This window comes from Narcine bancroftii, chromosome 4, assembly GCF_036971445.1.
Source record: "Narcine bancroftii isolate sNarBan1 chromosome 4, sNarBan1.hap1, whole genome shotgun sequence".
In the NCBI taxonomy this organism is placed as follows: Eukaryota; Metazoa; Chordata; class Chondrichthyes; order Torpediniformes; family Narcinidae; genus Narcine; species Narcine bancroftii.
Genome location: NC_091472.1, coordinates 92,860,930 through 92,888,882, shown reverse-complemented (window position 1 = coordinate 92,888,882; position 27,953 = coordinate 92,860,930). Strand labels below are relative to the sequence as shown.

Below are 27,953 nucleotides of genomic sequence, written 5' to 3'. Positions count from 1 at the left end.
GTTCAGTACATGTCAAGCATGGAATTCTTTAAGACATGGCAGTAGAGGTACACAAGTTAAGCTTTTGTGGAGGACAGACCATTCAGCATCAGAGGGGGAGGTTAGAAGGGATGGTAAAGACGAGGTAGGATTGAGAGTAAAAATCAGATGTAAGGTCAGGAGACAGTGGGGGGAAGGGGACAGAGAAGGTCTCCATGTGGGTGGGGTATGTAGTAGAGGTGTTGAAGATGCTGGAAGTAAGGGAGAGGGAAAGAGTTGTGGAAGTGAATGGAGAAATGTGAGTCTGGGTGAGGAGGTTACACCAATGTACTGCCCATTTCTAAATTCAACAGTACTTACAAAATAAGTTTTGAGGCAAATGAGGACCAAAAAATTTATCTGGCCATCAAGATTAAAGAAAATCCCAGGGCACTGTGGGTATACTAACAGCAAGAAAATGACCAAGTAAAGAGCAAGGCCCATTAGAGACCAAAGGGCCATTTATGCTTTGAACCAGAGGATGGAAGTTTGTAAGGTCTTAAAAGAACACTTGTCATCTATGTTCTCAATGGAGAAAGACATTGTCAGTGAAGATGTCAGGGAGAGAGATAGGGATAATCTAAAGCAGCCATTCTCAACCTTTGTAGGCAATGCCTCTTATGACTTTGCTCCGTTTATAAGGGCCCCCTTGCCTGTGAAGCTGCCAAGTTTTGCTTTATTCGTTACTTCGCTCCCACCAGCTACATAAATAGCATAAAAATATTTATGTGACTTGAGGTGAAAAGAAAATAAGGCTTTTACTTAAATTGTGAACCTAGGGTGGGGGCCATAGGGCCCACATTGAGAATGGCTGATCTAAAGCATTAAAAAGATGTGTTAGATATCATAGTGGGCATAAAAGTGGATAAATCCCCAGTCCTGACAAGGTGTAGCCCCTTTTACACAGAGCTTGAAAGTCGGGTTTTTTTCTGACTTTTGAGCACTGTGTGAAATAATCGCAAGGTGGATTGGGGCGGGGTTCTAGACTTACCCATCATCGATCCACCTCGGTAAGTAGTCTCAGTGGTGGAGTGTATTTGACTAATGGAGCCGTCTTTTTTGGTTCTGTATGAACAAGCAAGCTGGCTTCCTAAGATGTGTCATGTCTATGGGAATACCGCAGCTTTGCAGTATAAAAGGGGCTCTAGGCTACAGTGGGAAGCAAGGGAAGAGATTGTTGAGTCCCAGCAGAATTTTTACATTTTCACTAGTGACAGGCGAGGTTCCAGATGATTGAAGGACAGCAAATATGGTATGTTTATTCAAGAGAAGCAAGAGTCCAGCAGCAGAGATGGGAAAGTTATTGGAACAAATTCTGCAGGACAGGATTAGTATTTGTTTCGAAAGGCAGGGGTTAGTTAGAGATAACCAGCATGGTTCTGTTGGTGGGAGAGATCATGTCTGATTAATTTGACTGAGTTCTTTTGCAGAAGGAACCAAATATGAAGGCAATGTTGATGCAATCTACTTTTACCAAAGTGAAGGCAATCAAGGTTGTAAAGGACAAAGCCTGTGTAATCCAAGACACATGGTTAATTGGTTAATTGATCAGATGGGCGTAATTGGGTGCTGGGGGCTCATGGGTCAGAAGGGCCTGTTACCATGCTGGATCTCTAAATTTAAAAAAAATTAACTATCAGATGATGAAATAGAATTTTATGACCTCTTTTAGTCTGAATGCAAAGATATTTCAACATTTTGCATGACGCAAATGTGTTTTTAAATATGCAACATGAAATCAACATCAAAAATGATAGAAGGGTCATCAAAAAATGGATTTAATACAATTCATCCATATTTAGTTTTGTTTTCCTGTAGGACAGGAGGAGCAGTATTGAGTGGGATGTTAACATGAGGGATGATGTGAATTCCAGGAATAAAATCCAAGTCACAGCATGCATTGCAGCTGATATTTTCCTGTCTGCCATGGCCATCCTGACTGTACAACTTCCATTGGAACTATAATCAAAGCAATTGTTTCTTCAGTGTACTCACCTTTAGCTATTACTGAAGCAGTATGATTAATGAACTCAAGTATGAATCCAATCTGCTGTACTCCAAGAGTGCCTCACATTTAGTGCACGATGGACTTACTGATATGACTATATCTTAAGTTTTGGCCTTTGTCCATAATATAATTTTCCACATTTGTGTGATGGGAATTAGAGTACAACTTTCTCCTTTCATAGATTAAATGGAAACAGAAATAGCAAACCACCATATCTTGCAAAAATGTGATCTGAATCTAAAATGATTTCCACAAAATCAATTGAAATATTTTGCAAAGTTGACAGTTAGTGCTTTTCTTTTTGAAGCAATGAAGGATAAAGAGGTGACTTAATAGAGGTACACGAAATTACAAGGTGCTTAGATAGGGTGGACAGCCAGCAACATTTTTGTGAGGCGACAATAGTAAATACCAGAGGACATCAGTTGAAGATGACTGGAGGAAAGTTCAAGGGAAACATCAGAGGTAAGTTTGTACTCAGAGTGTGGCGGGTGCCTCGAATGCATTCCCAGGGGTGGTGGTGGAGGCTGGTACTGTAGGAACATTCAGAAGACTCTTAGGTTTTGTTTTTACTTCAAAAGACTCTTAGATAGGCACATGGATGTTAGAAAAATAGAAGGTTATGTATGTGACGTTAGGAAAGATTAGATTGTTTTGAAGAAGGTTTCTGTAGATCAGCACATCATCATGAGCTGAAGATACTGTACTGTGCTGTAATGTTCTATGTAAATCAATAGATTTTATGCTTGTTAAATACTAAATTATATTGCAGAAACAAACAAAAATTAGTTCAAGATGAGCTTGGAGAATGGATTATTTTAATGTAATAACAGTTTGCTTTCTTGAAAGTAAATCCAAGTAAATGTTTACTGTAAAATTATTTGTAAGGTCTTAAAAGAACACTTAATCTGTGATATACTTGGTTATTCTAAAAGCATTTATTTTATTGTGTGTAACGCCTTATGCAACACAGTAACAAATGTGAACAGAAAATAACCATCATGTAAATTTTCTTTGAAATCTGTTACAACTTTGATCCTGAGCTTGCACTGCTATCCCTAATTTATTTCCAGTTCCTCTTTGGAATTGATCCTTGTGGAAAGAAATAGTGGTTTTTTTAAATTTAACCATGCCCTTCCATTTATCTTACTCTGAACATCAGCTAATAGGTACAATTATAAGTTTTTGGGTACTGCTGGCTTCTGCTCAACTGGTAGGACATTTAATGTGATGTTGTGGGGACATGGAATCCTATAACTTGTTACAGAACCAATAGGTCAAAGAATGAGCACCCGAGTTTATAGGGGCCATCAGCTTGGATAAATTCTCTTAGGAGCAAATGCACTTTAAAAAAGTTTCCCATTGTCTCACAGGCATAAGCTCAAAAACCTTCAGCTAATGATGAGTAAGTAAAAATTGAGATCTATCGTTATCATTTTTGCCTAAATAATGCTTCATCATGAAGACAGAGTAAGCAAAGTAACCTCATTTCATGTAGTTTAATCAATGTGTACACCACAAGGGAAGCCAAAGAAACCATTATATCTGCTGTGACTGTCATTTTCTGCCACAACAATCCAGAACCAATCGCTTTTCTCATCCTCCAATTCAAAATATATGCCAATTATCCCAAACAAATGTGTTGGCCATACTTCGAACCACTTTCTGCGACAATGTAATCCACACCACGCATCCTTCTCTATCTCGATCTCCATCTTCATTTTCATGGATCATCTTAAATTGATTAGTCCTTGATAGTTTACCTCCCATTCCATTGAAGACAACAGCATCCACTTGATGAATGCAAGACCAAGCCAACATTGCAAACCATAATTAGGCAGCCGTTAAACAATAAGCATGTTGGTAGATGGTAACTCTGCCTGCTTCAGGAAGTTCGATATGTATTTTTGCATACTTTACATATTTTAGCAACAGTAATGTCACTATTAGAAGGCTGCACACTTCTAGCAGTGGAAGCTCCAGATGGTTTTGCAATTTCAAGTATCTCTGGCCCCAGAAGACATCAGAACATCTTATCACTAATACCAGAATTCTGGGCTGTCTGCCTGGCAATACCAAGGGTAATGTGGGTCACAAACATTTATTGTCTATTATGCTTTATTACAAACTTAGGCAATTAAGACATTGGTGAATATCAGACTAATATTGTCAGACCTGTTGAGGATTTCCAAAGAGCATAATTGAACCAGGTAAGTTGTCAAGACAATCCGGTAGTTACTGTTACTGAGAGCAGCTTTTATTTAAATTACAGGTACTTTGAGTTCCTATCTTCCAAGGTGAGATTGGATTCTTATTTATAGGTTAATAGATTTATAGGTTTATACATTCAGAGCTCTTGATCATATAACTTGATCACTATTCTCCTGTACCCCTGTCATCCTGAGAGGGGGCAACTGATTTTGGATCCACAGGGTCACTACTATTCTCCTGTGATTACAGCCATTGTAAGCTATTGGAGGAGAAATTGTTAGATTGCCAAAGTTATGGCTCAGATGCAGCAGAAACTGAGATATCAGTCATCAGACACTTTGTGATGGTTGAATCCAGAAACATGGGGATTGGAAATGATCACCCTGGTGGGAACTCTTAGTTCCAAACACTGCACAAACCCATGTTCAGAGTTGATATGGGACTCTCCTCATTTCCTTTACATTTCTCCTTTCAGACAGTCCGACCATGACATGAAGCATCTCATTGTGCATAACCATTGGCCTTCAAGCTGTTCTATGGTAGCCCTAATCTCAACCATCTGGAAAAAAAGTCTTCAGAACTTCACCCTCTAGAGACTTTCCACTGGTCTAACTGCTGATCCAGCCTCTGAGCTATCTCTGCAATGTGCCAGTATGTGAGCTAGTGAATGTGGTGTCAGATTGAGAAACATGCTGCCTTCTTCATTGGTCTATTATTGACTTTGGCCAGTGTCTAAATCAGTGGGAATTCTTTTCAATCCAGGAGAGAAACACCAAAGGGATATAGTTATGTTAAGAGGAAGGAGTGAGTAAAAATGCATGATTGCAATATCTGTAACTTTTAATTATGAATGGATTGTTGTGAGGTGCGAGAAGGAAGATAGCACCAACCATTAACCATTTGAACTCCATGATGAATATTCAAAAAGGAATGGCAATCTGTTTTCCAGAGCAATCTTTTGTACAGCTCTGACTCACCTACCAACCTGAAGATGAAGCTATGAGTTCTGTGCATGATGGAGGAGTGCTGTGTGGAGTACATGAGTGAGTGTAGTGCACTATAGCTGGTTAATATTCCATGCCATGGCTGACCAATGTGCACTGTGTGAAAGATGAAGATGTGGATTTCAGGGTTGAAGGAATGATAGGTGAATGTGAGTGAATTAAATTGTTAAATTGTTAATTTCTGGTCATATAACCAAGCCACAAACGAGCCTGCAGCTGACGTGGACTTTTTACCCCCTCCATAAATCTTCGTCCGCGAAGCCAAGCCAAAGAAGAAAGAAAGAAGAACCAAGATACAATGGAACACTTGCATTCCAGGCAAGTCAACCCCAATTTAAGTATGACAGCTGTTCAAAATAGATCAAAATTCCAGAATATAGTGGTACAGAGAGCACTTCAGTTCAAACGGTGCAAGTGCCATGATGAAATAAAATCAAGAGATCTTCTTTCACAAATAAAAGATCCACCTATCCTTGAATCTGATGATATGTGTTTTCAATCTTATATATCTTTTTCTCAATGAGAAGGGGGAAGAGGAGGGTGGGAGAAGAGAGTGTGATCCTTTAATATGCTGGCTACATTCCTGTAATAGTGGGAGGTATAGATGGAGTTGATGGAGGGGAGGTTGGCTTGTGTGATGGCCCGACCTGTGTTCATAACTTACTGCAGATGCTTGTGGTCTTGGACAGAGCATTTCTCATCCCAGGCTATGATGCATCTGAACAGGATAGATGCTATGCTGCATCTACATGCTGAATTTCCTTTGGCATCTGAGGAAGTGGAGACATTGGAGTGCTTTCTTGGCCATCTTCTTTCTTTCTTTGGCTTGGCTTCGCGGACGAAGATTTATGGAGGGGGTAAAAAGTCCACGTCAGCTGCAGGCTCGTTTGTGGCTGACAAGTCCGATGCGGGACAGGCAGACACGGTTGCAGCGGTTGCAGGGGAAAATTGGTTGGTTGGGGTTGGGTGTTGGGTTTTTCCTCCTTTACCTTTTGCCATAGTGTCAACATTAATGGACCAGGACAAATTGTTGGTGAATTTAGTTTTACTAGACTGTTTGGAATTTAGTTCCTACCTTAAATTAATCGATGAGTGCTGATGGATTTCATAGATCATTATGTGAGATCTGAAGATGTTTTCAATGTCAGTTTTTTGCAGCAATGTGACAGTCTTTTGGTGTTGATATCACTATAACGTGCTCCTATTGCTGATTGAGTATGAACCTTGAGGACATATGGTCTTATGGGAATTACAGGATCTCTATTTGTCTCTTCATCTTCAAAGTTCAAAAATCAGCAAACCTGCTCTTATCTTGATAAGCCATGGCTTACAACAAGCTCCTAAAACCTGTGAGGTGATCACCATCATCACCACCACTGGTTATGGTTATTTCATTTGGATAATAAAATATGCACAGATTATTTTAAAGTCAAATTAAAACCCTTTATAATTATAATATGCTTGATAACTTGCACTGGATAATGGGCCTTGTGTGACAGCATATTTATAATGCTGTATTTGGAAGTTGCCATTGAAACAACCAAACATCTTAGAGCTTCCTGGTACTTCAATACTCAACAGATTTTATTGTCAAGTCAAGTCAAGTTTATTGTCATCTGATTGTACAAGTATAACCCAGTGAAACAGCGTTCTCTGGTCCTTGGTGCAAAGAACAAACATAACACACATTGGCCTTTTGGCCAAACATAACACACATACAGACAAATAATACATATCCAGGACAAGTCAATAAAAGTAAATAAATAAATACTGTTTTGTACCAATGAGAGTCTTGGATATAGTTACTGTGAGCAGTTCCTTTGGTTGTTCAGCGTTCGCACTGCCCTTAGGAAGAACCTGTTCCTCACTCTGGTGGTGCTGGCTCTTATACCCTCATACCCAATGGGAGCAGCTGTGTGCATGGTGGAAGGGGCCCTCAATGATTTTATGTACTCTCTTCAGTCGATGATCCCAGTAGATCATGTCGATGGGGGGGAGGGAGACTCCAGTAATCCTCTCTGCCACTTTTGTGGTCCTGTGGATTGACCTCCAATCCATTTCTCTGCAGCAACCTTAGCACATTGTGATGCAGTCGGCCAGGATGCTCTCGATAGAGCTCCTGTAGAAGGTTGACATGATGGTGGTCAGTAACCTTGCCCGCTTCAGACTTCTCAGGAAGTGCAGTCACTGTTGCACCTTCCTGACAAGTGAGGAGATGTTGAGTGCCCACAATAAGTCACTAGTGAAGTGAACTCCAAGGTACTTGGTGCTCTCTACTTTCTCTACTACAGACATGTTGATGTGTTGAGGAGGGTAATCGTTCTTGGTCCTCCTGAAGTCCACGATCATCTCCTTCGTCTTGTCTGCGTTGAGACTCAGGATCTTACTCCTGCACCATTTCATGAGATTTTCCACCTCATCAGCAACAACTCATCATTGTTGCTGATGAGACCCACTAATGTTGTCATCTGCAAATTTGATGACATTGTTGGAGCTGGATCTGGTGATGCTGTCATGGGTCAGCAGCGTGAACAGGAGAGGTCACATGTCCAAGCCTACCTAACACTTGCAAGTCTTCAGTGCCTCTGGAACTTGTGTATCAATTGGTTGGACCACACAAAGATCAACAGTTAGTTGAATATAAACTTATAAAATGTGTATGTGGTCCATTTGGGGTGAAGGTGGGGTTGGATATATTGAGTTGGAATGCCATCAGATTTTAATGCTGCTGTCTTTATTTGTTTTCTTCTCTTGAACTCTAGTCAATACTGGAGATGGCATTGATTACAGCCAACAGAAAAGAGAAAATATTGGAGACCTCATTCAAGAGACCCTGGAGATCTTTGAGCTGTATGGAGGAGAAGATGCCTTCATTAACATCAAGTACATGATTCCAACTTATGAATCATGCATTTATAATTGAATCAAATAAACTGGATGAAGGATACTGCATTAAGTTATGTAACTGGGGATTTTGTAAGAGCAAATGCATCAATTGCACCATAAAATGAACTATTATTGTGTTCTTGTTTTTTTAATTGTTCCTTAATACATGCTTCTTTCTTACATATGTGAATTTAAACTGCCATTGAACTCCAACCTCAATCTTTCTGAACAATAAAACAATTTCCTTACATCTCTGAATGGCTGGTGCTATTTAGCTTGCATTCGGGGTATTGTGTCTTTCAATGTGAACTAATATTTAGTGAGGATGATTCAGATTTTAAAAATTGTATTAACTGTAGTGCACAAAGGAATGATGATTTTGACTTAATTTGTTAATTAAAAAGTAACTAGGTTCTGATCATCATTAACATATTTGCGAATCAATGGAGATGATGCTGCTCCGAAAGCAAATATTGTTCTTTCCCTGTAAAAGCTGCATATTTTTTGCAGTACCCATTGTGAAAATCCTAAATGTTATGAATCAATTTAATGTGGTTGCATAAGCTCCTCCAAACCTACACCATTCCACTTTCTTTCATTTTGTGTGGTAGGCATTGTTCCTTCATCTTGACCTTTGAAAATAAATGATGTTTAGAGATTGCACACAGGATATCCTCTGAAACTCTCTGCTTTGGGACATCCTGTGGCCTCCTACATGGTTCTCTTATTTTTTGTCTAAACATGTCACAGCCATCGAGACTTTATGTTCAGTTAATGCTCTTACTTTCTTTACGTATCAGCTCTGGCTACTCATATGTGCCTTTCCTCTCCTCTTTTTAAAATATGTATATTCAGGCCTGCTCAGCATTTAGTGGGACAGACTGCAAACATCAGCCAGACTTTACAATATTAGCAACACATGACAAAAAGGAACTTATGTGTCCATTCAATGGCAGGGCATCATCTCACCCGATGATAGGATTTTCTGTTCCATCCATTCCTTCCACCCCTCCCCCCACCACACACACACACACACACACACACACACACACACACACACACACACACACACACACACGCGCAAATCTTCCTCATTACTTAGCCTAACTTTCTATCGAACCTGAAATATTAACCATTCTTTCTTTCAACAGTTGATGCTTGAGGAACCTACATAACGTAAATACTCAGTCTTTTTCCCATGGTAAGGGTAAAGCAAGAGGGCATAGATTTAAGAGAAACAATTTTTAAGGGAAACAATTTAAAAGCGACCTAAGGGGCACCTTTTTGACACAGGTTGGGAGGTATGTAGAAGGAGTTACTAGTGTAAGTGGCAGAAGTGAGTAAAATTACAACATTTAAAAAGGAGACAGGAAAATGGATGAGAAAGTTTTAGAGAGAATTGGACCAAATGCAGGCAAATGCAACTAGTTCAAGTAGACAACTTGATTGGCCTGGAAAAGCTGGTCCAAAAAGGGCCTGTTTCTGTGCTGTAAAACAGTGACTCCAAGGAAGAATGATCAAAGGTTGATCTGCCTCCTTCTGAAGAAGTTCCACAATTGGGAAGGCAATGGTAGCACTTTTAGCTTCCAAAATGAAGTGCAGGAGAGCAGTTCTGTGGAGTACTGAGGTAGTGTTGCAAATTTCTTTCAGATAAGACAAATAGCAAAACTATCAGCTGCCTTAGCTACACTAAAAGATCTAATCACATTGTTCAAATAAGTGCAGAAGTGCCCAAGTCAACTTTTACCTCTCAATGATCATCTAAAACAGGGAATTCACTGCAATTTGTGGAGGATTGCGATGCATGGATTGGCAGCTATGTTCTATACATTACAACAGTAGGTATCCTATGAAAGGATTTCATCAGTTAAAGTGCTTTGGGGCACAATGATTTCATGAGAGTTGCAATGCAAATGTAAGGTTTTTGTACACAATAAAGCCTCGATAATTCGATATTAGTTCTTGATGTTCCATGTTATTGTGATATTACAGGCAAAAAAAAGCAAACAAAATGAAAGATGTTGGCATCTAATACCTGCTTAACTGAAAAAATACATTAAGGTTGAACTTTGGATAACTCTTTTGATTGAGATCATAATACCTGCAAAATAGCTAAACTGTGTGTTAACATTTTTGTGTTTTCTATTATATTCAAACAAAATTAAAATGCTTTGATAATTAAAATAAATACTGATATGTTTCTAATATGACATAACTACAAAATATTCCATAAACAGCATCAAGGGAGGTATACAACCCATTAGCTTTTTTAGGTTTATAAATCACAGAGTTTGAGACATTCTTTGGACCAGGGGACTAACATAATGGCATTGAACTCACAAGTTGACATTTACTACTATTTCGCCAAAATTCTGGTAACTAGAGAGAAAGAAAATATTTGTGATACAATGCCTGCTCGGTGTAATTGGGTAAAAGTGTATTGATCAGAGTTGTAGAAATACCAGCACATTTGGGAATGGAAGTATTGTGGCGGCCCACCACCGCAGAGATCGAGCCGGCACATCGCATGGTGCACGCGGTAGTAAACAGCAGCCTAACACACTGTCACACGTCCCTTAACAAAGCGAACCGGCGCAGTTGAAAGCTGGAGCAGTACAAGACCAGCAGCCCTAAAATGGTGCTTGGCCCAGCTAACAGATCAATAACAGGCTAGGGAAGAAGGGTATTCACATGCAAGAATGTTCCTGCCCATTATTGTTATTCATGTGGCTGATGTCAGCCAATCAAAGAAACGGCGGCAACTCCAGCTGTATAAAAGGAGCCTTTCCAGCCTCAATAAATCTCAGAGCTTAACCTCCCACACTATGTGTGTTTCTTTGTAGCAGTCGGCTACACTATAATAGATTATACCCTTTGAGAGCGGAAAACAGTCTTCTCTGGCAAGAACAGTGTCAGTTTTCCATTGCTATATACCCTTGAAAAGGTGAGACTATTTGGGTGTATTCGCTTCAATGGTGTCACTAGGGTTGGTGTGAGCCAGTGCAGTAACTCATGGTGTCATCGCCCCTCCTCCCATGGACCTCCTCCCATAAAGAATCCATAGTCATGGTTTTTGTACTAATGTTACTCGTAAATCGTAATTCCCACATATCACAACCTAATGCCAATAGTAGTGAGTTAAATATGTCGCAAAATTAAAATTACACCTTTAAATTACAATATCATACTACTTCATTTTCAAAAAGGTTATCAATATAGGTTCACAAATACTAATTACCACATTATTGTAGCTAAAATGCCAAAAGAATTGACAAAAGTAGTGATTATAGAAATACCAGCAGCAACAAAAAGAACAGCGTGGGCTTTTAGCATGCAGGTGAAACCATGTGATTCAAAGCATCATTGTAATTGGGTAATAATGACAGCTCTGACTGGGGTGCATTAGAATGTTCAAAAAGTAAATTAGCTAGAGTTTTAGCCTTGTTATAAATAACCACAAGGATATTTTTATAAAAAATACATTTTTGCTGAAACACTGCACAAACGTTTTATAGACAGTCAATTTGGTGTCACCCCCTCTGATGGTGTCACCTGGTATGGTCTGCACCCCCATCCCCCACCCCATGATGCCAATGATTGGCTTGGATATAGTTGAAGTGGAACATGATTCATTATCCTTCAACTCAAAAGATCATTTATCCTGCAAATTGCTGGAAGTATGAGGTAATAACCACACAGCATGGGAACAGGGTTACTCAAGTCTTCAAGGTTCAATTTATTGTAATTGTAATAAAACAGTGTCATATTGCATGAAATTGCTTTTGCCTACTGTAAGGCAGACAGATTTGCCATTGCAGAAATTGCTTGAAATGCCTCTTACAGTCAGAGTCAAAGTTTCCATTAGATTTGCCTCCAGCGCTTTCACAGCCACACAGAGTCCAATCATAACCACTGGGAATCCAAAATCCAGATCCGAACCTCTGACTCGATCAGGAACCCTTCAGCGTCTTCCACACCCCCTCACATCCCGTTTCCAATACATGGTACCCCTTCAGCCACTTTTGAGTCAGTCTCCAGTAGTCTGCAGCTTGGCATGAGACTCTCAACAGCAGTCTGCAACAGCTCACAGCCTCCGTGGGATCCTCACCTTGAGTTGCCAGCACCCCGCCGCATGTTTTGATTTTTCAGCTGCAGAGTCCCCTCACTGGTCCGCCACCGTGGGCCGTCTCTCTGCTTCTCCTTCTGATGATCTCCCCATTTTCTGGTGCCCTGTGCCGGTCCTCTGCCCCCCAAGAGACTGCAACCTCTCGTGGCTCCTGCCAATAAGAGGCGCCGGCATCTTGGGCACAGACCCTGTGGTCACAGGATTTGAAAAAACTACCATCAGCTCCTTTAACGGCCTGTTCAAAGCCTGTGCAGAGCTGATGCAGGTGACTGGGCATTTGGACCCCGTGGAGCACTGTATCTCCGCTCCTCACTCGCCGCACCAGCAGCAGCGCCGCCATCGTGTATGACAAATTTTAGTTTGTTTATCTCTTTAACTAATGACATTTAAGGAATGAGAAAGGTATGAACATCAGAGGGGAAAAAAGGGTGAATTAGACTCTAATCAGGAACAAAAAAAATAAATATGAAACAAAGATTGAATTAAGACAGAGAATAAAGAGAAAAGTAAGAAAACAGCAGAATTTAAATGTAATATAATGTACTTCTCACAGTTTGTAATTTACCAGAAAGACACTCCTCGGTTTCATTTATTTTTTGCCAAAATGTTTAGCATTGCTGGACCTTTAATCTTGACATTAAGATGAGACTCACACAGCTGCAACATTTTTTGTTTGGCAATTAACATACAAATGCAGTAATTTCTTGAAAGTCTCAATGGTTCTGTTAGTCATCCATAGTTTTAAGGCTGAGTGGCTTTCAGGGAATCTAGAACTGCAGAGTGTAGGGGAAATATAGAAATAGGGAGTTTTGGAAGAATCTGAAACTAAGGACTGCAGGGAGTTCTGGAATGGAGAATGCCAGATCTAGAAATAGGGAATAAAGGGAAAATCAGGGTGTGGGGAATCTAGAACTCAGAGTGTATGGCAGAATATGGAACTGATCTGAAGATAGGGAGTGAAGAGGGAATCTAGCTTTAGGAAGTGTAGGAAGAATCTAGAACTAGTTTAGAACAAAGAGTTGAGCAGGTTTTTCTTCTCTTGCAGATTCACGTCTTTGTAATTCTTTACACCAGAGTTTTTGAATGTATTCAAAGTTGAGACGAAAAGATTTTTTTCAAGTTCAAGTGTATTGTCACATGTCCCAAGATGCAGTGATAGAAGTTGCTTTGCAAGCAGATAGTACAAATATGCAGTAACAGAGATCTCTTAGTACAGAGCAAAGGCAACATAATTTTACTATTTTGTTTCTCATTTAGGATGAATAATGGCAGAAAATAAATAGTCCTTTAATCAGGTGGTTTGTGATCTCATACTTGTGAATATACTTCTTTCTGATGGGAGGGAGGTTCTTGAGGAGAGTGTGGCTGGAATGGAATGAGTCTTTTTATATGCTGGCTGCATTTCCAAGGCAATGGAACATAGATGAAGTCAATGGAGCAGATGGGTGGGATGAGGGGTGGGGGGGGGGGGGTTATATAATGGCCTTAGCCATATCGATAATCTTTTGAAGTTTCTTGCAGTCTTAGGTGGAACATTTCCTGTACCACACAGTGATGCACAGTGGCAGGATGCTTTCAATCATGTACCTGTAGAATTGTTCAGGAATGCAGGTGACCTGCCAAATTTTCTTAGTCTTCTGAGGAAGTAAAGACACTGGTGCAGCTTCTTGGTCATTTGCATCGATGTGGGTGGACCAGGACAGGTCACTGGAGATGTTTACCCCTAGGAATTCAAATCTGTCGACTATCTCCACCTCAGCACCATTAATATGGACCAGGGATGAGCTCTGCCCCTCTGGAGGTCTACTACAGCGGTTAATAATGATGTCAATGACAAATGAGTTTATTGTACAAAAAAATTATAATAGTAAACTTTATTGAATTACAAAGGCAATGAATAGCTAAGATAAATAGTTAAATATTCACAGGAATCCTCATGCAAAAAATGTGTCTTGCAACGGTGCATGGAGAGAACAACGGTTGTCCAAATGTAGTTATGTCATTCTGAAAGTGTAGGAGAAGGCAGCCAGCAGTATCATAGTTTAGGGCTCATACAGGTTCTTACAACATCAGGACCTGTCAAGTTAGCAACTCTGTTGGAATATTTGTAAAAGGCTACCTTCGATCTGTACAACAGGGCAATGCAGCAATATTTGACATCTATAGAAATTTCCCAGATATCAGGGAGCAATGGGCCAGTTTATGGAAGCACAGATGGCAGTCTGGATGAGATTGAAAGTGGATTGGGTGCAGTTGATTGTAGTTCCAGAAAGTATGTTTGCCTGCGTATGAAAACAGAACATCAATGGCACTTGCCAGAAGGGTTATCCTCCAGGATAATTGGAATGGTGATGGCTTGTGTCCTGGTCTCTAAGGACAGCAGTACCCGCTTTTCTCGGATAACTATTGTGGGAAGGTTGATCCAGCAGCAATTGCCAATTCGACTCAGGTAACAACTGTATCATTGCGCCTTTTGTGCAGCATGAAAATCAGACATGTTCCTTAGTATGGTGTAGAATAAGATGCAAAGTAAGGAAAGAAACGTGGAAGGCATGGTTAGAAATATATGAGAGCCATAATGTTGCAAAAGTAATTAAGTGTTATGGTCTGCTGTGATATCATCTGAAGCAGAATGTAGGAAGATGGGGGAATGGTGCCACTGCACTCCATAAGCTATTGAATATTCCCTGCAGAACCTGTGCCCTTGATACTTCTTAGAATGTAATGGTAGGGTTTACAACTTGCAAAGGCTGAAAGTCTTGGGATGGGGTCAACTTTTGGCTATATGAGGGCCATAATCAATGCACATATCAGGCTTCTGGCCAATTTACCTGCTATCTATGTGATTTGTGTATCTTGCTCTGTGGTTTTGCTCCTGCTGGCCACATGGAGGAATTTCTTGATGAATAAAAGAACACCTTGGTGGCTACTGGTTACAATCCCTGAGAGCTGCTTAGCTAGTGTTAATAATAGCCCAGTGGAAGCCTAGAAGGGTGTAGTGCTATTGATTAACAACATTAGACAGAGGATTGTGATTAATAGGCTTTAAACACCTTAAGACACCAACACATCACATATGTTGCTGGCCCAGTTCCAAGGCAGGTGCTGAGGGAGGAGTTTGGGCATAACATCCTTTATTGGGATTTCTGGGAGGGAGGATTCACAGGTTCAGGGGGCGGGCCAGCTCATACAATACATACAATACATTTAAACAGTGGTTGCACCACATTCACCCCTTCCTTTGAATCAAAGTCTGGCAGGGTTAAGTGATTCAATGTTCATTACAGATTCAGCCTCTCCAGTGGATCTCGTCTGTCATTGTAACTGTCATAAGGTTTGCTGAGGTTCAGCTGCTGGTTCCTGGGTGGCGTCTTGTGTGACAGGCTGTGCGTCCAGTGGCTGAGGGGGGTTAATTGGACCATGGGGTTGCTTGATCTGGGAATGGGCACTCCATTGGGTGCAATTAGTGGGGCTGGCTGGCCGGGGTTACCATGAGGGGATGTTGATTGATTGGTTGAGAGGATCCCCTGCATGTGCCAGGTCTTGGATAAAAACCATGTCCTGTCGCCCATCATGGTACTCCACCTATGTATATTGGGGGCTTGCATGGAGAAGGTCAACCTTCTTGACCAAAGGGTCAGTCATGGGCATCTGATATGTCTCCGGAGCAGTATGGGCCCAGGAGTCATCAGCCAGGACGGCAGTGTGGTTCCCAGCACCGACTTCCTGGAGAAGTGAAAAGAGCTTTTCATGTGGTTCCACATTAGTTGCAGTACTGGTGGCATGGAGTACCTCAGAGAGGACTTCTTACCACTGGAAAATGGGCAGGCATTTTGACCTAAGAGCTAGGAGGATTGCCTTTCAGACAGTGATGTTCTCCCTTTCTATCTGGCTGTTCCTTTGGGGGTTATAACTTGTGGTCCTGCTCATGGCTATGTCCTTGACCACCAGGTACTGGTGCATTTCCTCACTCATTAATAAGGATCCCCAATCACTATGGATATAGCATGGGTATCGAACAGAGTGAATATGCTGCTTAATGCCTTTATGACTGTGGCTGTGGTCATGTCTGGGCAGCGGATGGAGAAAAGGAAGCAGGACTATTTGTCGATGATATTTAGGAAATATATGTTCCTGTTGGTGAAAGGGAGGGGACCCTTGAAGTCCATAGTCAGGCGTTCAAAAGAGCAGGTGACTTTAATCAGTTGGGTTTTGTTTAGCCGATAGAATTGGGGTTTACACTCGGAACAGACTGGGCAGCTCCGGGTCAGCTCCCTGACATCCTCAAATGAGTAAGGGAGGTTGTGGGTTCTAACGAAGTGGTAGAGCCCAGTGACCCCAGAGTGGCAGAGGTTGTTATGGAAGACTTGGAGGCAGTCCATTTGCATGTTGGTGCATGTCCCTGGGACAGGGCATCAGGAGGCTTGTTGAGCTTCCCAGGCCGGTTCAAGATCTTGTATTTGTAGGTGGATAGTTCAATTCTCCACCTCAGGATCTTGCTGTTCTTAATTTTTTCCCTACTGTTTTTATTGAACATAAAGGTGACTACACATTGGTCAGTCAGCAGGATGAACTATTTGCCGGCCAGGTAGCACCTTCAGTGGTGCATAGCTTCCACTATGGCCTGAGCCTCCTTCTCAATGGCTGAGTGCCAGAGTTTGGGGCCCTGGAGGGTTTGGGATAAAGATGCCAGGACCTGCCTGTCTGGTTGAGCGTAGCAGCCACAGAAAAGTCGGATACATCACTCTCCACCTGGAAGGGGATGGATTCATCCACAGTGTGCATTGCTGACTTAGTGACATCACCCTTGATGTCACCAGGGGGTAGGCTTTGTCCGTGTAATTTGGGACTCACTGGGCGTAATGCGAAAAGGAGCCCAAGCTCCTTTTCAGGAACAGGGGACGCATGCAGTCAGGGTTGGGCCCAATGACGCCATTCTCCGCCAAGCAATTAAGGATGGCCAGCCGTGAAGTGCTGAACACACACTTCTTTTGGTTTTATGTTAGTTTGAGGCTTTAAGCTGTCTGGAGAAATTTCTGTAAGTTAGTGTCATGATCCTGCTGGTCAAGGTCACTGATGGTCACATTGTCCAGTTAGGGAAATGTGGCCTTTAGCCTGTAGTCATCCACTATCCGGTCCATCTCCCTCCGGAAGACCGAGGGGCCAATGAGTGGAAAGGAATGATTGAACCAGTGAGTAACAAGGTAGTGGTTCCTGTGGAAGGTGAAGAGGGGAAGATGTATCTGTTAGTGGGATCATGTAACGGGTGATGGAAATTGTGGAAGATGATAGGTTGGATGCAGTGGGCTGGTTGATGAGGACAAGGGGAACCCTGTCTATGTTACACCTAAGAAGTATGAGTAATGGCTAAGTTGATGATACCTTCCCATAGTTTCCCTTCTTCCCAAAGGTGGAACATGTAGCATTTTGGGCCGGGCAGCTCTTTTGGGAATGTTTCGCATTGCTGCAGAAGTAGCATTTCAGGTGCTTGAAGGTGGCAGTGGTGACCTGGGACCCCGCATCCCAAGATTGTGGCCCTTGAGCTCCCCATGTGGTGTGTGCATTTCCTGAGAAGGCCTCCAGGTTCAGCTGCGCAGTCTTGAGCAGTTTAGCCAGGTCGACTACTTCTTGCAGGCCTTGATTGCTTTTTTCCAAGAGTTTCTGTCTGAGTGATCAGACTTGAATCCAGCCACATGTGCATCGTGTATCAGTTCTTCTAAATTAACAGCAGCAGAAATATCTCTGCAGCCACAGGCCAGCCTCAGCTTTCAGGACCCGCATGTATTCATCCACCAACTCACCAGGTACTTGTTTATGACTGCCCAGAAGGTACCTTGCATAGATAATATTCATTGGGGTCTGATACTGCTTCTGTAGGAGCTTCATTGCAGCCGAGTTAGTAGTGCAGTCCCTTATCATCTAAAAAACACGACGGCTAACCTGAGTGAAGAGTAGATCTTGTTTGTCTTCCTCACTCTTCACATAGTTGCGTCTCATGAAAGCATTGAGGCAATACAACCATTGATTGAATTTGACTGAGGCCTCCAGATCTTTAGGGTTGGTGTCCATTTTGTCCACCCATATTGCCTTGTCCATGGGCCAAAATTAAGGTGATTATATCGTAGTGCTATCAATCAACCACATTAGGCTGAGAGTTGTGATTAATGGGCTTTAATCACCTTAACACATCAACATATCTCACATGTTGCTGGCCCATTTCCAAGGTAGTACTGAAGGAGGAGTTTGGGCATAACAGCCTTTATAGGAATTTCTGGGAGGGAGGGGTCACAGGTTCCGGGGGCAGGCCAGCTCATACAATACATACATACAGTGGTTGCACCACAAAAGGTCCATAGTCATAAAAGAGGAAGGTTGGTACTGTCTAAATGCTATGATGGTGCAGTCATTATAGTAGAGGGTGTCTGCAATGAATTATAAGAGATTCTCAAAGGTACATTGCACATCTGCATTTGTGGAATAGACTGCTTCTCAGAGAGGTCATTGGAGCACTGATGCCAACTCCATTGTGTAAAAAAGGCTCCAAAAGTAACCCTGGAAATTATAGGCCAGTGAGACTGATGTCAGTAGTAGGTAAATTATTGGAAGGGGTTATAATACATCGGATACACAATCATTTGTATAACCATGGACTGATTATGGAAGTTCAACATGGTTTTGTGTATGAGAGGACATGTTTAACTAATCTTATAGTTTTTTTTTAGGTTACCAGGAAAGTTGACAAAGAAAAGGCTGTTGATGTTGTCTACATGATCTATAGTAAGGTTCCACAGGGGATGTTAGTCAAGAAGGTTCACACGGTAGGTATTCATGGTGACGTAGTGAACTGGATTTGACAATGGCTGGATGGGAGAAGCCAGAAAGTAGTGGAGGATGAAGAATTCTCAGACTGGAGGCCTGTAACCAGTTGTGTGCCTCAGGGATCAGAGCTGGGACCATTGTTGTTTGTTGTCTATATCAATTATCTGGATGATAATGTGGTAAGTCGGATCAGCAAGTTTCCAGATGACACTAAGATTAGAGGTGATGTGGACAGTGAAGAAGGTTTTCAAAGCTTGCAGAGGGATCTGGACCAGCTAGAAAAATGGGATGAAAATTGGATATGGAATTTAATGCAGACAAATGTGAGGTGTTGCATTTTGGAAGGACAAGCAAAGAAAGGACACACACACACTGAGGAGTGTGGTAGAATGGAAGATCTGGAAATACAGATACATAATTCTCTGAAAGTGCTGACACAGGTAAATTGGAGAGCTTTTGGCATATTAGCCATCATAAATCAAAGTATTGAGTACCAGAGTTGGGATGATAAGTTGTATAAGATATTGATGAGGTCAAATTTGGAGTACTGTATGCAGTTTTGGTCACCTAACTACAGGAAAGATATCAATAAGATAGAAAGAGCGCAAAGAAGCTTGGATGTTTCCTGAACTTCAGGAACTGAGTGAAGGGGAAAGGTTAAACAAGTTAGGTCTTTATTTCCTGGACCATAGAAGAATGAGGGAGATTTGATAGAGGTATTTAAAATTATGAGGGGATAGACAAAGTAAATGTAGGTAGGCTTTTTTCATGGAGGGTAGATGAGATACAAACCAGAGGACATAGGTTAAGAGTGAAAGTGAAAAAAATGTAGGGAATATGAGGGGGAACCTCTTCAAAAAGAGAGTGATGCCAGTGTGGAATGAGCTTCCAGCTGAAATGGTGAATGTGGGCTTAATTTTAACATTTAAGAGTAATTTGGACAGGAACATGGTTGGGAGAGGTATGGAGGGGTATTGACTGGGTGCAAGTCAGTGGAAAGATGCAAAAAAAGGGGTTCACCACAGACTAGAAAGGCCAAAGAGGCCTGTTTCTGTGCTGTAATGTTCTATGGTTTGCACACTCCAAGGAAGATTGCATCAGGTGAGTTTCTTTCCTCTGTTTTGGAAACTAAAACTCCTGACATGGAGATGCTGGTGGTGGTTCAAATTACACTTCCTTATGGTGGAATTGCATGATGTTTGCATGGGAAAAAGGAACACTTGATTCAAAGATCATGAGACAGTGATAAAAATCCCATAAAAGAATGGAAAGGAATCCAGCAAGATTGAGTGATTAGTAAGGTCCCCGCTAACAGCAGGATGAATGTCAAACAATTGCATCTGAGTTATGGGGAACATTTACTTCCATTGACAGTAATAAGCATAAGTCAATAAGAAGTCTTTCAGGGGTGAACACACCTTAAACTACATTTTATACTTCTTCAAAATATCTGAGTCATGCTAATAACTCATGTGTGTGATATATTTTTCTAACATTTTTTTCCAATGTCAATCCTTTGGTACACTTCAGATTATTGGTCTGAACCATGGGTATGATTGGTTTGCAGGATCTGTGGCAGAAATAGGTAATCCAAGGGTTTGGGGTCGGTGTCTTGGGTAAACTTGTACCTCTCATTTTGATCATTTTAGATTGGTCACAGTGTTTGAGCTACCGAAAGAAAATAGACACACACATCGAGAGCAGTTCAGTTTATACAAGGATTTATTACTAAATCTAAAACTGAATTCACACTACAATATGCAAGCCCTTCCCAATTATACTTATTAACACCTGGACTGGTCCCAACTGCTGAAGCGAGGCAACGACTGCACACTTGTATAGGTTGTCGGGGAGCCGGTAGCAGCTTCTCTACCTCCCTCGACCGGGACATTAGCTGGACTCGAAGTTCTTCTTATTGCTGAGAGATTTTGCCACCTCTCCGAGAGTCTCAATCTTCAGCAGTGGGACCATGGCTTATATTACCCAAAAGTTGTTCACTTCAGATCTTATCTCTTTGAACAAATGATTTAATTATCTTCAATTATCCTGACAGTCTGCAACCAACAAAAGACAAGTGCATCTCTGGGCCTCATGGTGGAAGTTGGATAATGTCTACTGATTCATATCCATCCCTGGGCCTCATAGTGGAATTTAGATTTTGTCTTCTGATGCAACTGCATCCCTTCTTGCATAAGCTGGTCTAAATCCTCCATTACAGTAGGGTGGGCAAAGAGGGAAGCTGAGGTCAATGGAAGAGGTTGAGAGCAAGAGGGAATAGATTGAATGATCAGGCTCATTGCAAACGAGGCCTTATGGTGTGGAATCAGTAATAATAGATTTTAGGTAAAACCTTCATCATTAGAAATATTTGAAGGGAAGGCATAGGAAGAGTTATTTGAAGTCTGCAACCAGTAAATAAGGTTAGTGACCTCTTCAGTTCAAGCTGTATGACTTCTTTTTGGAGGAATTTGTGGTGGATGATGTTATTTTAGACTGTTTCTTAGAGAGATGTACATGATGAACACGAGTCATGCAGCTCAGTATTCAAGAAAATTGACAACTCAGAAAGAGGTTATTGACCCCCATCTTGCTTGTGCCAGCTGGAAACATGCTTTCCACCAAACTTTATACCACCCATCACAACCCTTCCCGCCCCACCAAAAAAGTGGTCCTATAGCTTTAACAGAAGAGGACACAATGTCTAACTCCAGGACCCTGATCCTGCAGGTCACAGCTCTTTCAGTACTCATCCAATAATTGTATAAATGTGTTTGGGGTTCCTTCTTTACCACTTTTTAAGGTAATTACTTAAAACCTATTGCCCCTGGATTTTGCTTCTGTACAAGGAGTAAAAAGTTTTTCCTTCTTATTCTGTCTAGGCCCCCCATAGATGCTTATATCTCAATTAAAATTCCAAGAAAATATATCTCTAGTTTATCAAATCCTTCTTATAGCCTTAATTTTCCAATCCACACGAGGTCGTCATTAATCTGCTCTGAACCTTCTCCAATGATAAGCATAAATGTTCACCGTTAAAAAGCTGGAAACAACTTCTATTTATTGGAATACTTGAGCAGGAGTAGTGCAGCTAAATTTCCTCGTATTTTCAATGCATCAGCAATGTAACAATGATGCCCAGTCTTTTACTTCATTTAAATTTTTCAAGTGTTGAATTTTGAATATTTTATTTATTAAATCATGATGCATATATTGAAACATACAATTAATGAATAAAACTTAAAAACAATTTAAAAAATACATACATGATATTTTCAATAAGCTACAACCCCTAACCCACCCACCCAACCCCACCCCCCACTAACCTACCCCAAAGAAAAAGAAAAAAAGGAAAGAAAGAGGAGATCAACCATAACGGAATTCATCAATTAATGATCATGGATCAGAGCAACACCACTCCTGTGTGGCCAGGGGCTTCAAAAACTCAAACCCGTATAATCCAAATAAGGGCTCCAAGTTTTACAATAAAAAATAATTATCGCGCAAATTATATGTTATCTTCTCCAATGGAATACAAGACCTTAATTCTGTATGCCATCTCTGAATACTTAAATCAGTCTAATTTTTCCAAGTAATTGCCAAACATTTTCTAGCTACAGCTAATGCCAATCTCAAAAATGCAATTTGGAATCTATTTAATCTTAATTCTAAACTCAATCTCTTAATATTACCCAACAAAAATACTAGAGGAACTAATGAAAATTGAACTTTCAAAATAATTTCTAAAAGTTCCCCAAGTCTTTTCCAAAAACGTTTTACTGTTTCACATAGCCAAATAGAGTGTAAAAAAGGACCCATGTCCTTATATCTAAAACATAAATTTGAAGAAATTAAATTGTATCTCCTTAATTTTTCGGGTGTTAAATATAATTAATGAATAAAATTATAATGAACTAATCGATAACTTACACATAATTTTAGTCATACTATCCCTACATAAATTCATCGAGTGTGGAATTTTGGAACAAATTATTAGCTGCTTTTTGTTAGCAGAAATTGTCCTACATTAAAATGAGTTGAACAGACATATATTTACAATTCAAGAAGAGATGAGTTACAGTTGACTGAGGGATAAATGGATAATCAAATCAATGCAGAATGGAAGTAAATTGATACAACTGAAATAGTTATTAGAAGAAAATATGGTGGTGGGAAGATGAGGCAAAGTGGGCTGAGTGAGAATAAGGAGTGAGCAGATGATGGTAATAGAAGTACTAAGGACATCAGGACAGAGTTTCCCCATCAAATCTGTTGGGAAATTTAGATTCCATTAATCCGTGGATTATTTCCCACAATATCGCTTGGAATCTCCCACCAACAGGGGAAAAAAGGGAACCAGAAGAAAGAAAAATCATAGAAAGCAAAAAAAAAAGGAAATAATAGAAATGTAATTGTAGTGACAGAAAAATAACAATAAAATTAATCAGAGACAATAGGAGACTGATTTTTCCGAGAGACCACATTTAATACCAACTTGATACATGGCTGACTTTGGTTAATAACTACTACAGACAAGCAGATTCATGAACCCAAAAAAACCATACATTGTGTACATGACGCACCAGCCACTACAGACCTATCCAGAAAGAGACACTAAAATTCCATATCCACCCGTTTCATCATAATTGTTAAGAGTGATATCAAGGTGCTTAAATTGGTTTATTACAATTACATTTTTAAAATTGTAGGTTAGATGATTATCTATCCTACAATTCAAAATAAGGATCAGAAACCATTAGCAGATTTTTTTTTCAACATTAAGGTCCTTCAATTTTTTAAAATCAAAAATAGAATCAATAAAGCATCACAGCAGGATTTTGGAGCTAACATGTTCCAATTGCAATTAAGAACAGAGAATTAATCTATCTTAATTTTATAGTTGCATTAATAAGATTTATAACAAATCATATGATTTTGATACACTTAAGCATAGAGCCCAACTCCAATGAGACTCCCCAGAATAATAAATTAGTTTCAGGTGTTGGATAGTATTCAGAAGGCTCACTGAACACTCTCAATGTACTTCATAAAATCTGTTTAACCTCCAGATAAATTAAATATTTCGAGAGGTGGTTTTGGGATTTCTCCATTCACATTTTCTATACTAGCTAAAAATTGGGAATACTGCACAATTGGGGGAGAATTCTTGCAATGTCATCTGGGCCTTGAGATGCACTTTTGCTTGGAAGCTTGCCAAACTGTAGCTACCCTAACAGGCAGCAGCCATGTCAACAGAGTCTGCATAATTAACCAGACAATTTTTATGAATCAAATTCATCACATGATCTGAATGTTCTTTGTTGCCGAATATTCAACAAGTAGTTTCAAATTAAGTACTTTACATTGTAATTTAGGTAAATGATATTTATGATTCAAATGACAATTCTGATGAAGTGAGAGAAGATATTTGATTGGACTAATTTACATGTTTAAATTACACATTATGGCGAGGCTGGTATTCATGTTTTTTATGTGACAATTCAAAAGTGAAAACAACTCATCACTCAGCGATTCGCCAGCCCCCTGTTGAAACTGAAGGTCCATATTTTCATTCCAAGATGTATTTGTAAGTTTACAATAGCTCGAATTCACCTTTTAGTTAAAAAAATGCAAGAATAATCAGTCACATTTGTAGATTGCGAAAACAATGCAGTTTCCTCTCTATTTCTTTGCAGCAGACCGAGTGTGGGTCTCCTGTCCACTTAACAGAAACCGTAAAAATTTAAGGAATAAAATGCTCTAATGCAGATTAGTAAACTCGAAAACACATCACATGGCAATTGAAACTGGCACGGCGTTGCTAAATGCTGACTTGCGAATTGGTATGTCGATTATATGTCATGACATGAAAGAAGCAGTGAAAAGATTTATGAGACAGCTGATCAGTGCAAGTAAAATATCGAAAACCTGGGAAAGTGCAAACGCGGCCACACATTTTTTGCCCGATTATGCTGACAAAGGGAAAACGGCAAAAGGTGATCTGCAAAAACTACAATGTATGTTTTCCACGCGATTTACAATCCACCTCTCCACTTCCATATTCCTAACAGCTGAACCAGGCTAAGAAAATGACTTCAATTCAACAGATTTGGTTGTTGCCTGATGTGGAGAACAAAAAAAAATGGATTGGAAGGATTGCGAGAAAACGGAAAAACAATTCTATCGTCCAGAAGACCCGTCGAACTAAAACTCCACACCGTCTTAACGCGCAAACTGCAACATCCGGGGGCGAACAATTCAATATCGAAAATTTGTTAGGGATTTTGAGGGGCGTTGCAAGAATAAAGGTTCAATTAATACAGAAAAACGCTACAATCCCATGGATGACATCACGCCGCACATGTTACCGAGAAGGGCTGGTTCAGATCCTTCTCTGCACACACCTGCCAAAGCAGTTAAAAGTTGACTCGCGTAGTTGTTCAAATAATTTTCTGCTTTTGTTTAGAAACACCTTATATTTATTAACTAAGTTAGTGTTGCATCTCCAACCATGGCAACATTTCCTTTGTCGTTACGGAGCATCGGAACCCAAGTCTTTTCAATCAAGAAAACGCACTCATTTTCAAACTCAGTCCCACAGCGGTGGAGATTTTTAGAAATGAAAATAAGCATGTTTTTACATTACTTTCGTCTTTATACCAAAGAAAATGTGGGAAGACAGACCGCTTGGTCAGTCTGCAACGCCAGAGAATACAGAACCGATACATCAGTACATAGGGTCTGCAATGGACACTCAGATACTCAATAGTTTGTTTTCAGATCGCCTGGGGAGAGAAGGCAGAGCTTTCTCCTTCAAGCGCTAAATAGATTAAATTCCATCGTTCTGATGCTGAAACAAACACGCTCCTCGCTTTCCTCTCAGCACGGTGTCAACTCATCAACCCAACGAGTTCTCCACACAAAGAACTTCAAGACAGTTGGGGCTGATCTCGATGCCACAGTGGGGGAAGATGGAATCGCAATGACACAGACGAAACGCCGAACTGACACTTTACTCAATTTTATTAAAATTGAGTGAGCCACTGATTTCAAAGCTCATTTTCGTTCCATTTGTTTGGAAATAATTCGATTCCCCGAGGTTATGAATTCTGAGGCAGGGAATGACGCGCGCTGTCCATCAGAAAGCAGCCAAGCCTGGAACAGGTTAAAAATCACATTCTGAGAAACCGTGGGACTGGAGCTTTCTCGTCAACTCACACAACTAAAATAACAAATTGGAATAGTCAAACTTTATTTGACCTTTTCACACTACAAAATAGAACGCTGAATTGCGTAAACAAAAGCTTTGAAAGTAAATCACAATTCGTGTGCAATTGTTTTTGGCTTTAAATGTATATTTGGATAAAATATTTCCCGCTGGGGCAGAAGGGACAATCGAAACGATATTAGACCATGTTGCATTTGTTATCAATAAAGCATAGAATTAATTTTATCCCCTGACAATACGGTGTTACTTTCCATGGGAACAGTTCTTTCTTTACTAGGTTTCTGTTTCCGCGTGTGCAGGCATGCATTCATTAACGCAATCCCTCCACATTTCAACATCAACTCTGTGAAGAACAAACCCAGGAGCCGGTGAAGGGGGGGGGGGGGGGGGGGGGGACTCAGACTCTTTTGCCACCTTCCACCCAAAGAAACAGGTATTTAGCACCAACACAGTTCAGTTTATATACATATGAATAAGCTGATTGTGCAGGCCACAAAGGCGTATAATAGCAAGTCAAAAGTGAATACAAACCCACATCTCTCGGGGGTCATTCATCTCGCGCTTGTCACATATTTCAGAGCAGCGCAACTCTGCATCTCAAATCTCGAGTCGCTCACTTCGCGCGCAGGCGCGCAAGCACCTTCGCTGCCCGTGCCCATCCCACCTCATCCCAGACTCGCCGCTCAAGCACGCAGAACTCTTTTTTTTAAACCTCTCCCTCCGTCGCGCTCAGCGCGCCTCCTTGCCCCCCCCACCCCCACACACCACGACCATGGCAGGGCACGCGCGAACAGGAGGAAAAAAAGCGAAGTGCACGTTTAAACAAGCACCGCCCCAACGACCACCCTCTCGTGACTTTCTCTCGGCGCGCGGGAGCCGCGAGTGGCTCGAGGACACGAGATCCAGGCAGCTGGACGTTCGCGCTTGCGCGCGTCACGTGACGGATCATTGCTCTTCCCCACCCCCCCGCGCCAAATCCTCCTTCGTCCTCCACCCCTCCCCTCCGGAGGCTTTGACGGCGTGTGAAGGTTGAGCGCTTGAGCAAGCAGCGAGAGGGCGAGCGATTGGAGAGGAGCCGTTAGTGCGCGAGTGGCTGTGGCAGTGTGGAGGTGCCGCGCCGCGCGGAGCGGAGCCCGACTCTCAGCGCTCAACACAGGACTTAACGTAAAGGACCCTGCAAAATAAAATAAAAGAATCATCCCGACAGGACAGGACCAACACTGAGATCAGGAACAAATCCGAGAGGGAGCGAGGGAGACACTCTCTAACGCCAGAACTTTCTGAGCGCGCGTGTGTGTGTTTTGGGAGGGGGGAAGTTTGTTGGAATATGGTTGGGGAAATGGAAAATAAGGAGCGACCAAAACCGACGCCAGATTATCTCATGCAACTGATGAACGACAAGAAGCTTATGAGTAGCCTGCCGAACTTCTGCGGCATTTTCAACCATTTGGAAAGGTTGCTGGACGAAGGTAGGTTGGGTGGCTGTGCGAGGGGGAGGGGAAGGGGGGGAACATTCCTGCACATGTTTTAAAGGTACATCATCTGCACACTTGCAGGATCTATTGGGTGAGTTTGCGCTGGCCCACGGGAAGAGGGGCAGGGAGAAGGTTTGTATGCTCTTCCACGCCCTCCTGTGCAAACACGGGCAACTAGGGA

At 41.2% G+C, this 27,953-nt stretch overlaps 2 protein-coding genes and 1 long non-coding RNA gene across 17 annotated transcripts in view; 2 read left to right on the top strand and 1 right to left on the bottom strand.

Annotated features, from left to right (window-relative positions):
- Positions 1 to 10,085, top strand: part of LOC138760843 (parkin coregulated gene protein homolog) — a 314,744-nt gene extending 304,659 nt beyond the window's left edge. For 8 of the 9 annotated variants that reach the window (XM_069932051.1, XM_069932052.1, XM_069932054.1 and 5 more), the window contains one exon: positions 8,004 to 10,085. In XM_069932051.1, the coding sequence (XP_069788152.1) occupies positions 8,004 to 8,164 (161 nt within the window). In that variant the 3' untranslated portion in view covers positions 8,165 to 10,085. The remainder of the gene's footprint in view (positions 1 to 8,003) is intronic. The other variant, XR_011355901.1, reaches the window with a different exon arrangement.
- LOC138760844 (uncharacterized) overlaps positions 1 to 27,157 on the bottom strand; it is a 93,888-nt gene extending 66,731 nt beyond the window's left edge. The window contains exon 1 of one of the 2 annotated variants that reach the window (XR_011355903.1): positions 26,829 to 27,157. This is a non-coding gene — a long non-coding RNA (uncharacterized lncRNA). The remainder of the gene's footprint in view (positions 1 to 26,828) is intronic. The other variant, XR_011355902.1, reaches the window with a different exon arrangement.
- Positions 27,158 to 27,288: 131 nt separating this feature from the next.
- The window catches only part of LOC138760836 (KH domain-containing RNA-binding protein QKI), a 628,685-nt gene continuing 628,020 nt past the window's right edge, over positions 27,289 to 27,953 (top strand). For 2 of the 6 annotated variants that reach the window (XM_069932030.1, XM_069932029.1), the window contains exon 1: positions 27,289 to 27,766. In XM_069932030.1, the coding sequence (XP_069788131.1) occupies positions 27,625 to 27,766 (142 nt within the window). In that variant the 5' untranslated portion in view covers positions 27,289 to 27,624. The remainder of the gene's footprint in view (positions 27,767 to 27,953) is intronic. The other 4 variants (XM_069932032.1, XM_069932031.1, XM_069932035.1 and 1 more) reach the window with 3 other exon arrangements.